The sequence below is a fragment of the Dendrobium catenatum genome, unplaced genomic scaffold, assembly GCF_001605985.2.
Source record: "Dendrobium catenatum unplaced genomic scaffold, ASM160598v2 fragScaff_scaffold_54, whole genome shotgun sequence".
Lineage (NCBI taxonomy): Eukaryota > Viridiplantae > Streptophyta > Magnoliopsida > Asparagales > Orchidaceae > Dendrobium > Dendrobium catenatum.
Window position 1 is genome coordinate 66047 of NW_021318516.1, and position 13527 is coordinate 79573.

The 13527-nt window shown below is 33.7% G+C and overlaps 1 protein-coding gene across 1 annotated transcript in view; it reads right to left on the reverse strand.

The window, feature by feature from the left end:
* The window catches only part of LOC110095072 (probable LL-diaminopimelate aminotransferase, chloroplastic), a 50728-nt gene that overhangs the window by 34980 nt on the left and 2221 nt on the right, over nt 1–13527 (reverse strand). The window contains exons 2-4 of the mRNA XM_028694912.1: nt 9237–9382; nt 7794–7861; nt 3768–3884 (exon numbers count right to left, since the gene is read on the reverse strand). Of these exons, the coding sequence (XP_028550745.1) occupies nt 3768–3884; nt 7794–7861; nt 9237–9382 (331 nt within the window). The remainder of the gene's footprint in view (nt 1–3767; nt 3885–7793; nt 7862–9236; nt 9383–13527) is intronic.

Consider the following 13527-nt stretch of genomic DNA (forward strand, 5'->3'; position numbering starts at 1 on the left):
CAGTAGTGAAGAAGGGGGTGAGAGATGTGAGAGAGATGGGTTAATTGGTTGTCGGCGAGATGAAAAGTTTGATGGTGAGGAGGTTTGGTGGTTGTTGATCGGCCATATGTGGTGAGAGGGAATATATATATATATATATATATAAAGTCATGATTATGACCTCTACTAAAAACATTTTGGGTGAGCTTCAATGACCTTTACAAAAAATTCAGCTCATTAATGCAAAAACTACTACTTTCAAGCTCATAATTTGAATTTAATTGAGTTTATTTCCCCTCTCTAACGGCCCTTTGATTTCCCCACCTAGCTCCCCTTCCTTGGCCCTTTGGTTTTCCCTGTCTAGTTGCCTTTTTTCCCTTCCCTGTATCTCTTCGTTTTTCCCTCCTGGTGTTGTTACCTGTGGCTGGTTCTTCTCCCTTGTTGGGTGCTGGTTCCGGTCCCCTTTGAGCATCTTCGGTTTCTCCCATGGCTACTTATCTCGTGGCTACTTTTCCCTGTTCTTTGTGTTGCCTTTTTTGTGCTATTATGGAATTAATTTTGGCCTTTTTTGGGCTGTTGTTTCTAGACAGCCAGCTGGCCTTTCATTTCCCTTACCTGATTGGTTTATTTAGAGGTGTTTTATGGGCTGTTTGGCTGCCCTCTTTTCTCCTATAAATATTAGATGTTTTGTAATGAAAAATGATGTTATTATGCGATTTTTTGAGCAAAAAATCTCAGGGTTCTTTTTCTTTCTTGTAAAAGCTTGCAAGCTTGTTTCACTTCTCTTCGTCTTCCTCTAGGAAAGCTTGAGAGCTTGTCCTCTCTTCGTCTCAGGCTTCTTACCTCTTTCTTCTCGCCGCAAGCGACCAACCCATCTATATCTTTCGTCTCAAACAAAGAAGTGCTCATTTAGGTGTTGTTTATGCTTGTGTTTGTAAGCATCAAAAGTTGTAAGTGTCTTTTTATGATATCAAAGGTGTATTTTGAGTATTTTCGTGTTATTTCTTATCATCCTAGGAATAGTTATTTTTTCTTGCAAAAATTAGGGGCTTTTCCTAATTTTTGCTTGCATCAATTTGATATCAGAGCAAATGGGGGGTCAAAACATTTTGGGTGAGCTTCAATGACCTCTACTAAAAATTCAACTCATTAATGCAAAAACTACTACTTTCAACTCATAATTTGAATTTAATTGAGTTTATTCCCCCTCTCTAATGGCCATTTGATTTCCCACCTAGCTCTCCTTCCCATGGCTCTGTTTCCCCTTCCTTGGCCCCTCAGTTTTCCCTATCTAGTTGCCTTTTACCCTTCCCTGTGTCTCTTCGTTTTTCCCTCCTGGTGCTATTACCCATGGTTGGTTCTTCTCACTTGTTGGGTGGTGGTTCCAGTCCCCTTTTTGCCTTCTCAATTTCTCCCATGGCTGCTTATCTCGTGGCTGCTTTTCCCTATTCTCTGTGTTGCCTTTTTGGGTGTTGTTATGGAATTAATTTTGGCCTTTTTTGGATTGTTTGGCTGCTGTTTCTGGACAGCCAGCTGGCCTTTCATTTCCCTTACCTGATTGATTTATTTGGAGGTGTTTTATGGGCTGTTTGGCTGCCCTCTTTTCTTCTATAAATAATAGATGTTTTGTAATGAAAAAAAATGTTATGATGCAATTTTTGGAGACAAAAACCTTAGGGTTTTTCTTCTTTCTTGAAAAAGTTTGCAAGCTTGTTCCACTTCTCTTCGTCTTCCTCTAGGAAAGCTTGCGAGCTTGTCATCTCTTCGTCTCAGGCTTCTTACTTCTTTCTTCTCGCCGCAAGTGACCACCCCATCTGTATCTTTCGTCTCAAACAAAGAAGAGCTCCTTTAGGTGTTGTTTATGTTTGTGTTTGTAAGTGTCAAAAGTTGTCTTTTTATGATAACAAAGGCGTATTTTGAGTATTTTCATGTTATTTCTTATTATCCTAAGAAGAGTTGTTTTTGCTTGCAAAAATTAGGGGCTTTTCCTAATTTTTGCTTGCATCAACTCATTTAACACACTTCAATTCTTCACACAACTAGACCCATCAATGCCTTCATTAGCGAGCACCTATCACATCTTTCGAAGTTTACATAGAAATGGATGGAGAGCTGTGGTTGAAGGTTGTTAGAGCATGGAGAAGATAACTGAAGAGGAGATTGAGATGCTGAGCAGTGTTGGCTACTGAGGTTGATGGAGATCAATAGCAAATTTGGAGTTGGGATTTGACAATTGTGGCTAAGAGGGAGGGATGCAAGTGCAATGGTGCGAGTTATATCAATAGAAGTATTTGGTAGGATTTACCTTAAACTTATAGGTCTCCTGTGCTCCTCTTCCCTTTAGCACATCGTCAACCACTTAAGCCTTCTCTAGCAAGTTCTATCACGACTCTCTCACGGCTTTGTCATCAAAGGTTTTAGGAATGAGTAGGAGAGGAAAGGAGAAAATAGGAGAGCGGAAGAGATTTTTAAGAGAGAGAGAGAGAGAGAGAGGGCAGGAGAAGTACATGCAGGTAAGGGAGATGAGGGTTTAGCGAGGGAGGCGAGAACTAGAGATAGCGGTCAACAAGATGAGCGTTTTGCAAGATTTTCTTTTCTTTTGATTTTGATTTTTTTTTCGCAAGAGCAGGACAATGAGATTTGAGGTGGCATGGACTATGGAAGAATAAGATTGCTATGAATATATAGAGTTTATCTGATTTTGGGGCTTAAGGACATGTGTTGTAGCTTTGATTTTTTTAATTAAATTTAATTAGGAAGAAGAAAATTTAGTGTAAATTGACTCTAGAATAATTTTTTCATCACTCATGCACGTCAAAATCTCGTTCTCATCTCACATGCGTGCAAAATATTTAAATGTCTCAAGCATCAACCAAGGAAATATGAGTGTCCTTTTTAGGCAATTTTGATGGTATAGACACATTGGTGCAGTTTATTTTACAGAACAAGCAAAGATTAACTGGTTTTCATACCTATGATGTGTTTCGGATTGGACTTGCATCACGTTGCGTTCATTGAGTCGGATCATGGCATATATATCAAAGTCAACAAAAGGGTTAACATTTACTAACTACATTTACTTTACTATCTCATTGCTTATAATTGTTGCATATTCAATTCACATGATAGTGATATGTTCACATTTTTGACCTAGAATAGGCCGGTAATAGGTTTCGGCCTTGTTGATATATTGCTTTCATTTTGTTGCAACAGGAATTCTTGCCCGGTTCTTATTAGAAACTTGTTATCATTCATTTCCTTGATTTAAATGCAAAACTGTATTGCTTAACTAAATTTCCCAGGTTATGCCATGTGGTTTTAGTGTTAGACCATCATATCAATTGTTATCAAGGTGTGCTGCTTGCTATACTAGGGATTTAACAAGGTTCCTAATTTATGACACTAAAATCTTACTGAAATTTTATATTAAAAAAAAAAAGTTATGCTTTATTAATTCTGAATGAAAAAACCAGAAGGTTGACTTACAATCCATAAGTTTTAAGCATCATTTGATAATGAACGAATAAAGGGTGTGAAGAATGAAGGAAAAAGGACCTTAAAAAATTACTTGCTTTCCTTAAGTTGTCAAACAAGCAAAATTTTGTACTGAAGTCAGCATACAAAATAGTTTTCTTGTCCTATAATCATGTAACAATTCCAGTAGTATGACAAAATATCTATGAGATATAGCTAAGTGTGGATCGGTTAATTAGGTTCAATTGTACAAAATCAACAGATATGTAATATGAAGAAATTCATTCGTAAGTTGGCTTACAAAAGTTACATACCATGGCCATAGGAGAAGTTATAACTTCTGGAATAGGTTCTGTAGTATCACCAATGCCAAGGGTTATCACTTGCGCATCAGGATACTTTGAAATGTGGGCTGCTCTTCTTCTGGCGATCTGAACATTATCAAATAAGAAGAAAAACGGTTCAATCAAACAGTACCGAGAGCAAGACCAACGAAGTAAATGTTCATCAATTGCACCAAGGTGAAAGACAATGAAACTATTTAACAATGCATAACACATCCACTACTCAATATTAACCATTTGACAAATCCATCAAAATTTGAGATTATGTGGGTGTGCCATCAAAATTTGAGATTTTGTGGATGTTCATATGTGGATGGATACAGAGAGCGGAATCAATGAGGATTACGACATTTTCTGGACATACTTGTTTTGACATTTCTAACTCATGTAAGATTCACAAAATTGAGCATATTGATCCACACTTCAAAAGTATTAAGAATAAATTTCACAAATTTTTACATTAATCAGCAAATGCATCAAGCACATAAACTTATCACCTTTATAGGCAGTAGAGTTAGTAAAATTAGCAATCATCTCAGTTCAAAATGAATTACTAATCCAATCTCATTAAATTTTTGTCATTTTTTGGCCTATTTTGAGTGCTGTCAATAATTTTGGTTTTCAAAAATCTAGAATAAGTTCTATAGCGGATGAGATTTCTGGTCCATCAAAGAGGCAATTTTATGTGGAGAATGGACACTTTCAGCAAAAAAGAGTATTCTACATCCCCGTTCAGCCACCATTATCAAAATTATAAAAAAGAGTACTGGGATTTTCTTTGACATTGCCATATAGACTGTTAAATATAAACTAAATTCTAATTAACAATTATCAAATATAAAAATTTCTTAATCTTCAGAAATAAACTCTTCTGCTAGGATATGCTTATTAGTAATCAAATCATTGAAAAAAACTCTTTAAAACACAGAATTGTAGAAAAAAAAATTTGTTGGAGATAGAGAAAATGATGTATATAGAGGAAAAGAACTTCAATAAGATGTATATCCAAACAAACATCCATTCACAAATATAGGATAGAAATATAGTGATATCCATCCTGAAATATGGCATTAACACAAAAGGAGTAATCCTCTTCAAATATTTATTTTAAAAATTATTAATATCATAAAACTAAATGTTAGTTTAGCTAAACCTATTTTTTGTGCAACAAAGAAATAGTTGAATTTATGAAATGAAAAAAAAAATCCCCACGATCCTCTCCTTGCACTGACTATGCTCGCCTTGCTCACACGCCCTCGCCACACTCGCATGCTTCATCCCAACACATCTCTCTCCTTCCATAAGGCGTGCACTCATGCTCCCTCACCATGCTCCAGTGCTTAGCCCCCTGCGCTCATGAATTGCACTCAGTTTTCCTTCTTGTGATATGGCTCTATGTGCGCATATTAGGCATTATGTGTAGTCACTTATGCATCACTAGCTTGGGTTGTAACGCTTGTTTCGACCTGGTTCACCTCTTATAAATTCTGCACTAATTCTAACACCTAGTGTCGGGCCACCACAATCCCTCTAGCTCTAGATCTTTCCTCAACATCTATTTCACCAATTGCGCCTCAAATACAATCATGTTTTGATACTCCTATTGCTGCTCCTTATCCTAGGGCTTCTCCCACTATAAGATCTCCTTTTAGAGTGCTCCTCAATCTTTTGATGAGGTTGCTAGGACAATATGGGACCTAGTCCTATCTCAAATTCCTCTCATTTCCCCCCACACATTTTCAACAAGGGACTGCAACTTCTCATCACAAGTTGTCACCCCCCTTTCAAGGTAAGCTTGCTCTTATATTATATGATGATACCTTTGAGTTGGCTTTACCTTTTTCTCTCTCCCTTATTTGCAAGTTTTCTTGGGGCCATCCCAGTATGATGAGTTTTTCACATATTTATGGTTGATATACATTGGTTGGGTTATTCTATTGGACTTATTGATTATTTTCATGTTCTTATTAAGCAATCCTAAGAATCAGACTACTCAAGGCTCTTTTCTCGAATAACATACTATGTGGATAGGTTATTAATATGTATGCTTAAGCAGACACCTCATTTTGATTGTTTTGAGAAACCGCATGTATTCAAGTTTGAATTATTTTTCCACATATATGAATTCATTACTTCACTCAGTCAATTTTATCCTCACTTAGCTCATTTTTTTACAAACCAGTTCAGTGGATGCTGCTACTAACAAGCCGTCTAAACCATCAGTGGCTAGGGTATTGGTCAAAATGAATGTTACTTCTTCTCTAGAGTCTAGAGAAAGCAATTTACATTGGATCCACATCTATTGGCTACTGGAAAAAGATTGAGTTTGATGGCACTTCTACTCATTGTTCTCATGCAAATATTGGGCCACAATTTCTCAAAAATACTTCCATGCACACCCAAAGCTACAAAATCCTAGAAATCTTGATAGCGAGGATATGTCATTAGATAAAAACCTTTCTTCTAATATCATGGTAGCAATTAGGATTACATGCAATCTAGTCTGAACTCAAAATATTGAACTAACAATGGACCATGTCTTGGAATCAATGCCTTCCTAGGTTGCTAGACCAACTATTATGATTGACCATACACCTTTAGATGATTAATAATATAGACCAAACTGGGGTTTTTTGCTCCTGATAATATTAATGTTGTTGGGGATATGGGCACACACTCACTTTCTATTGCTTCTGATGTTAACATTTCTAGACATAGGAGCATATGAGAACAAGTTTCAAATTTTATGTACCAAGAGGGGAGAAAAAAGAAAGAAAATTTATCACAACTCTTCATAATATTTCAGCCTTCAAGTTAGACATTTTTAATGAAAACCTTTGGGGCACTTGTCTTCTAGCTGTTAATTCACTCTTTATATGTTGGCCCTGTCAGTATATTTTATTTTTAGTTCTTTTCTTGATCAGGCAAATGTTTTACTATTTTTTTCTTGCACTCTTTTCATTAATTGATAATAAATATTCTTTTGCTTTCAAAAATGTTGAATTTATAAAATAATAACAAATATGGAGTATGTCCTATGAAATAAAAAACAGCTAAAAATAACAATTACTTTTATCGTAATATCCAAATTATCTTATTTATGACATTCAGACATTCATAACGCAAGTGCATATAAACGATAAATTTGATTTCTAATGTGGTGCATTCTTATTTAATCATACTAGTCTTGAATTAATAATAAACTTTATTTGATAATTATTACATTTTTACCAAACTATATGAACTTTTCATTCTAAAATAATTTTAAAAGAAATCATGTTCAAGTTACACTTGAACATGAAAATTCACATTTTTGGACTTCCCCCTAGGTTTAGTAGTGCATATGCTTGGCTCCTAACCTGGAGATCATGGGTTTGACCTGTACTACTAGTATTTATGGACATACTTTCCACCCTTTAGGGTGGTAAAGGGGTTGGCCCCCTACTGTTGGCTAGGTCTACACTCTCCACATATTTGATTCATTCTCCACCTTAGACATTAATTTATAACCTTCAAATGAAAGATCAAAACCATCAATTCTCTTTAGCATCATTAAAACTAGTGGTGTGCATTATTCAAAGATTTACAAGATTAATTGGCCATCAATTGGATGCGAAGATAATTTTGAATTTGAAGGGCATAGGCTTTCAAATTGCCTAGACACAAATGCATGAATTGATGCAATCTTGCTTCTATTGGATGCTTTTTTACTAAATAAAAACATGAGCAAAAAGAAACTTTCAAATGGGTTTTCTATGTCATGTAATCATCCTTGTTCATTTCACATATTTGATGAATGCTTTAAATTGAAGAAAATGGATACTCGTGTAACTCTTATATTGTAGATAACAAACAAAAATATGATTTTGAGTTCAAAGATTATATAAGGCAATAGATGCAAAAACAAAACAGAAAAGAAATTTGCACTCTATAAGAAAGGGCTATTCAAATTAGTGTCATAAAAAATGATTATGAACAAAAATACAAAATACTTACCTCAGGGAATAAATAGCCAGCTCGTAGTTTTTCCATATTTGCATTGCGTTGAACCTTTGTTGTGTAAACTGCATATCATAGAGGAATGATATTAACTGCCTTATCCAAAATGATCATGATGGTTAAACACATAAGAAAACTAATCAAAAATAATGATTTATTTAGATGATTCCTTCATTAACGATTTATCTTTTATGAATTATCTAATTTTATTTTATTTTTTATTACTTTAGATTATTTTCCTTCTCTTTTATTTCCTAGTTGCTTAAAATTATTTATAAATAGAGGGGGCTTGCATTGAAGGAAATCGCTCTTATGAATACAAAGGATGCTTGCAAGTAAACTTGTTCTAAAATCTCCTCTCCTTAGGTTGTCGAATAATTCTCCTTTTTATTTCATCTTCTCTCTTTTTTTCTCTCATCTCCTCTCGGACCACACTCCCTCTATTGGTCAAGTCTTTCTCTTCATTTCTTTTACTAGCAAGTCTTCTTGCTTTCCCCTAACCAAGTGCAAGCAATGTAATACCTTTACCACAATAAAGCCAAGCTCTACTTGTATGAACAAATGCCTTTTTGCTTCCACGTCCTCATCATTAAACACTACCACCCAGCTGCCCCTTACCACCTATATCAGTTGGCCACAACCCAAAAATCAAGCCCACCTCCTATGAAATCCTCCCACCATCCTTTTTAAGCAACTTTATTAAAAAAATATTTGACTCTATTATCTCCTTTCAAATTAAAATCACAATATCTACCAAATCATGGCATAAATCTACACAAATTCTCAAATGAATACTCACATACATTATCAAACACCACTCAAAACATACATACAAAATCAGCAACAAAAATATTCTCCATACAAACCAATAATAATTCCTTGCATTATTTGATTGATCTCCTTTCTTTTCATGTCTTTCTTCTTTCATACTCTCCACGGATTAAAGAAATCTCTTCCTACAAGAGAGATGATTCCTCCCTCACATGGAGGAGTTTGCCCCCTCCTAATCCCTCTCTCCCCTCCCGACTCCTCCCTCACATAGTGGAGCCTGCCCCCTCCTAATCTCTTACCCCTCCCCCACCAGCAAGAAATCAAGTGAAAATAATCCTACACCCTCGCCACAACAAATGCAATGTCTCATGCATGAACAAAAGCATATGCTCTTCAACGTCCCCATTACTGATGCAAACCATTTCACTATAGAAAAATCGTAGTAGTATGCCTTGAGCATAAAAATCAAAAATGTATGCTTTACACAATTGAATAGGAAAATCGGAATGTAGCTATAAGTCGTATTTGTACGGCTGGAAATGGAAGGTGAAAAAAATTGTGCTCTGAATTTAAAAAACTTGCTCCAAGAAAGCTCAAATAAAAAAAGAAGGCATGGATATGAGATGTAGACAGAGGAGGAGATAAAGAGTGAGTGAGAGAGAAAGAGACCAGTCGTCTCAGTTGGCGGACTAGCTACACACTTGAGGAACTTTGGAGTTCGGCTTCGACGGAAATTTTTCTGCGACCTGTAGAAGCGAGGTAGCGAACATGAGCTACATAAGAAAGAGAGGGAAGATCCACTTGGCTGAACGGACCTGGATATATATATAATTCATCAAATATTTTCATTGATTATGTTTAAAAGCAATACACTAAAAATTTTGTTTCCTATCAGATTATCCCCTTTATTTTTTAGGGTTGTTTGTAGAAGATCATCATGAATTAACGGGTCCAAATTCAAACAATCTTTCGAATATGGTTCAGCAAGCTTCAAATATGATCAAAGGAGTTTTAAACCACGGTCTACAAATGATTAAAATAAAATTTTAACACGTTTGAGTTAAGTTTAGAACAAAATTTGAGCTGAGGAAATTTTGAATAAGTTTCAAATTAATTCAATTAAGAATTGAACGAATTATAACACAACATACTACAACTTTGAAATAACACTGTACAAATCATTAGCTATAACCTTGCTATAGCATAGTGCAATTATAATAGTTATAACATAATATATTATAAATTTGATATAACATAATTCAAACACAAATGTTATAACATAGCAAAATTGAATGTAAATCATTTATAAAACCAAATGTATAAATAAAAATAATAAAGTATATATCATTTATAGAACTAAATAAATAGAAAAAGAATTAAATGTCCATCATTTTCTATGGACCTAATTTAATAATATAATGTTTTCCTATTATCTAGCTTGAACTTATAGATCTACATTATTGTGAAATAAATCTATATATAATCAGTTTCTATGGAAGAGTATATGATCAGTTATAGCTTCCAGAATATGTGGCTTTGAAGTTAGATAGATGATGTGTCACATCTTAGATATGGAAGGCAATACACGCAATAACACTGGATGTGATGAAAGGGATAAAAAGATTTGCTTTGTACTCACAAAAGAGAAGAGCATAAACCGATAATATAATCAATTATATCAAAGTAAATAATGGAATGGAAACTAAATATTTATTTTATTAGCATGAATTCAAATAATGGTACGCCAAAATAATAGTATTGATACAAGCAAAAGAAATATAAATGAAAAAATGACAAGAAAGTAACTATCCAAACCTCAAAGTAAATAATCTACTACAAAATATAATATATTAAATATAGTCTATTGTTGATAGCTTGATTCTTGTGATAATAGTCCACTAACATTCTAGTAGGACTTACCGTGAAAGAAAAGTAACAATTGATGAGTTTGATAAATCAAATTACATAAATAACTAATATCTATCAATGCATAAACGGCAAGGCATGGGTCATGCAATATAACCAATCATAAGGTAGGAGTGAAAATCAATGTATCACTATAACAATGCCACATGCCATGACTCCTACAACATATTCTATTATGTTGGTGCTACAAGTATGTCAAATTGCTACAAATGCTAAATCATTTCAATGTTTGTAAATGGAATCATAATAGGTATCATCATACCTGAAAATGTCATGTAGATTATTCATTATTTTTCAATTCATTCCCAATTACATAATTATAAATTTATTTATATAACTAGAATCAGTTTGTCAAATACCCAATAGTGAGAAGGTAAACACCAACCTTAAAAAATCTAATAATTTCCTATAGAGTCATCACTCTAAGGGCATGTCGACCTGGTTAGCCAATATTCAATAGGGATCTACCGACCTACAACAATCATATAGTGTCTATGATTTTACTAATGAGTTCGAGCTTGAATTATATAAGAGAACATGACAATAACAAATTGTATAACAACATGATTGACAGTGAGAGTATCATGTATTATATTAAACAAAACTAATATGTATGAATTGGATTCTCTACTACATAAATTATTTTAAATGATAAAAGTATATGCATCAATAAATCAATGCAACATTATTTCAATCACATGGCACTTTCATTATGAGCAATAAATAAGATTTTTAACATGTACAATACTAATAAATGAATATAAAAAATAGGACCAACAACCTAATATATAGAAACCTAGTACAAGAAGTAAGGATAACGCCCCTAATAAGAATGTTATGATTGACTTTTATATTTGTTTTGCTCTTTGTTACCAAGCACTATTGTAAATATATTTCAAATTATTTATGTTTTGGATGATGTATAGAAAACTCATGTTGAGATTCAGTAGTCTTCCTCTTTATATTGCATTCAATAGTGGCTCTGTGTAGGATATAAATTGGAAGTTTTATTTCATTATTTTTTCAAACAGATCTTGGGTCAGTCTTGCCACAATCTAACACTGTATGGCCTGTGTGCTATCGGGTCATGTTGTGACAACTACAATGCATAAATAACATTTGTAATGGGATTATTAGTTTATAGATTTTATTATTTTTGTACTGCACCATTTTACTGGCTTACGTATCGTATTGGTTTACTGGTTCATAAAATTTATTTTATAGTATGTGTTTTACTATTTTATATATATTCATGATTATATTGACTGCTATTGTTATGAACATAATGATTACACACAGTTTTCTCTACCGTGCTTTGAGTAATTATAAGATTTTAGAGACACGTTGGGTTTTTTAGCTCATTATATGTTATTTAATTAATTTCAGGACAATAAATATGATCATGAGTGTGAGACTGATCAGTTGTAGGATTCCTTAGGTTATGTTATTATTTTGTTTCTTTTGTCTTTTAGTTATTCTTTTATGCTCATGGTGAGAAGATGGATTTTTGTATTTGTATGACTCTTGAGTTTTGTATATGATTTTTTTGTAGCTATAAATACAGATGTATACTGATGTTTGGATCAATAGAAGTTACTTTTGATGGTATTTCATTATTGAAAGAAATTTTATAGCTCTGACTGTTATAATTAAAAAAGATAAAATAAATAATTCTTCCAAATTAGAATAGTTCATACAACATGATAAACATTTTGCAGTCCAATTTATTATGATTAATTTATATTGATTCAACTATTATATGAGTGTGTCAGTTGATTCATAAAATTTTGTACCATATATATGAAAATACAAACCTAAAATTTGATTCATGCAACAAATAATGACCATATTATTCATTTTGATGATAATAAGATAATTTCTCATAAATAATAACATTCATATAATAATCATATTTCTTCATCTCCCTCTCCTACTATTTCCTTAGTACAATCGCAATCGACTACAAAATGTGTCGTGGTCTTCTTTTATTCACAACTTAAACTATGAGAGGCTGAGAAGAATATGCATAATGAAGTTATAAAAGTCCTCTTCACCGCTTTGTGCACCTGTGTAGGGTCAACAAATTACCAAGAAAAAATAATTCAAATTTGGCTTAAAAGTTAAATTATTATAATAATTAACATTACTATCACTCAAAATATAATAACTTATAATTGACTTAAAATTTCATTCATTAATAATGGCAAAATATATATTCTAGTTAACATATTATTGTTATTCTAACTCAATATTCTTGATGTTCTCTTCATGGTACTTTGTATATTTTCTCTCAAGCTTTGAGATGACTTTATATGCCCAATATTGTAATGATATGGCATATCTATGTTGGGATTGGTCAATCCTTTTCATGACAATGGCCTTATAGTGTGTCATATAATTACTTTGTCATTCAAATGTCATCTCCTATGATAGATAGCATATGAGTATCCAAAGAATACTTCAACTTCAACAAAGGTAAGCATCTTGGTTTAACAAAATATTAGGGGGGTCAATTTCGGGTCACGGGATGGGTTCGGATCGAACCCGAAAATGATTCGGCACTATTCGGGTCAACCCAAACCTTACCCGTTTTTGAAAATGGGTCGGTTTTCCGAACCCGGCCTGCTTTGGGTCCAGGTCAACCCGACACGACAAGAATGACCCATTTCCAACAAAAATTTGCTAGTTTTCATGTTCAAAAATGGGCCAATCTCCGCTTTTTGGGTAAAAAACAAGTCAATCTCGGGTTATCGGGTCAAAATCGGCATTTCGGTAAAAAACGAGTCAATTTCGAGTCAAAGGGTCATCCAGAACCCGTCTCAATTTTTAAAACGGGTCGAAATGTTAAACTCGAACCCGACCCATTTCTGGTTCAGGTTGACCCTAACCCGAAATTTTCGGGTCGGATTCAAGTCGAATTTTCGGGTCATGTCAAATATTGACACCCCTACAAAATATCATATAAAGATAACATAAATTTTGGTTTCATAAATCATCCCTTTTAGTGCACACCTTGAATGACATTTCTAGGCTT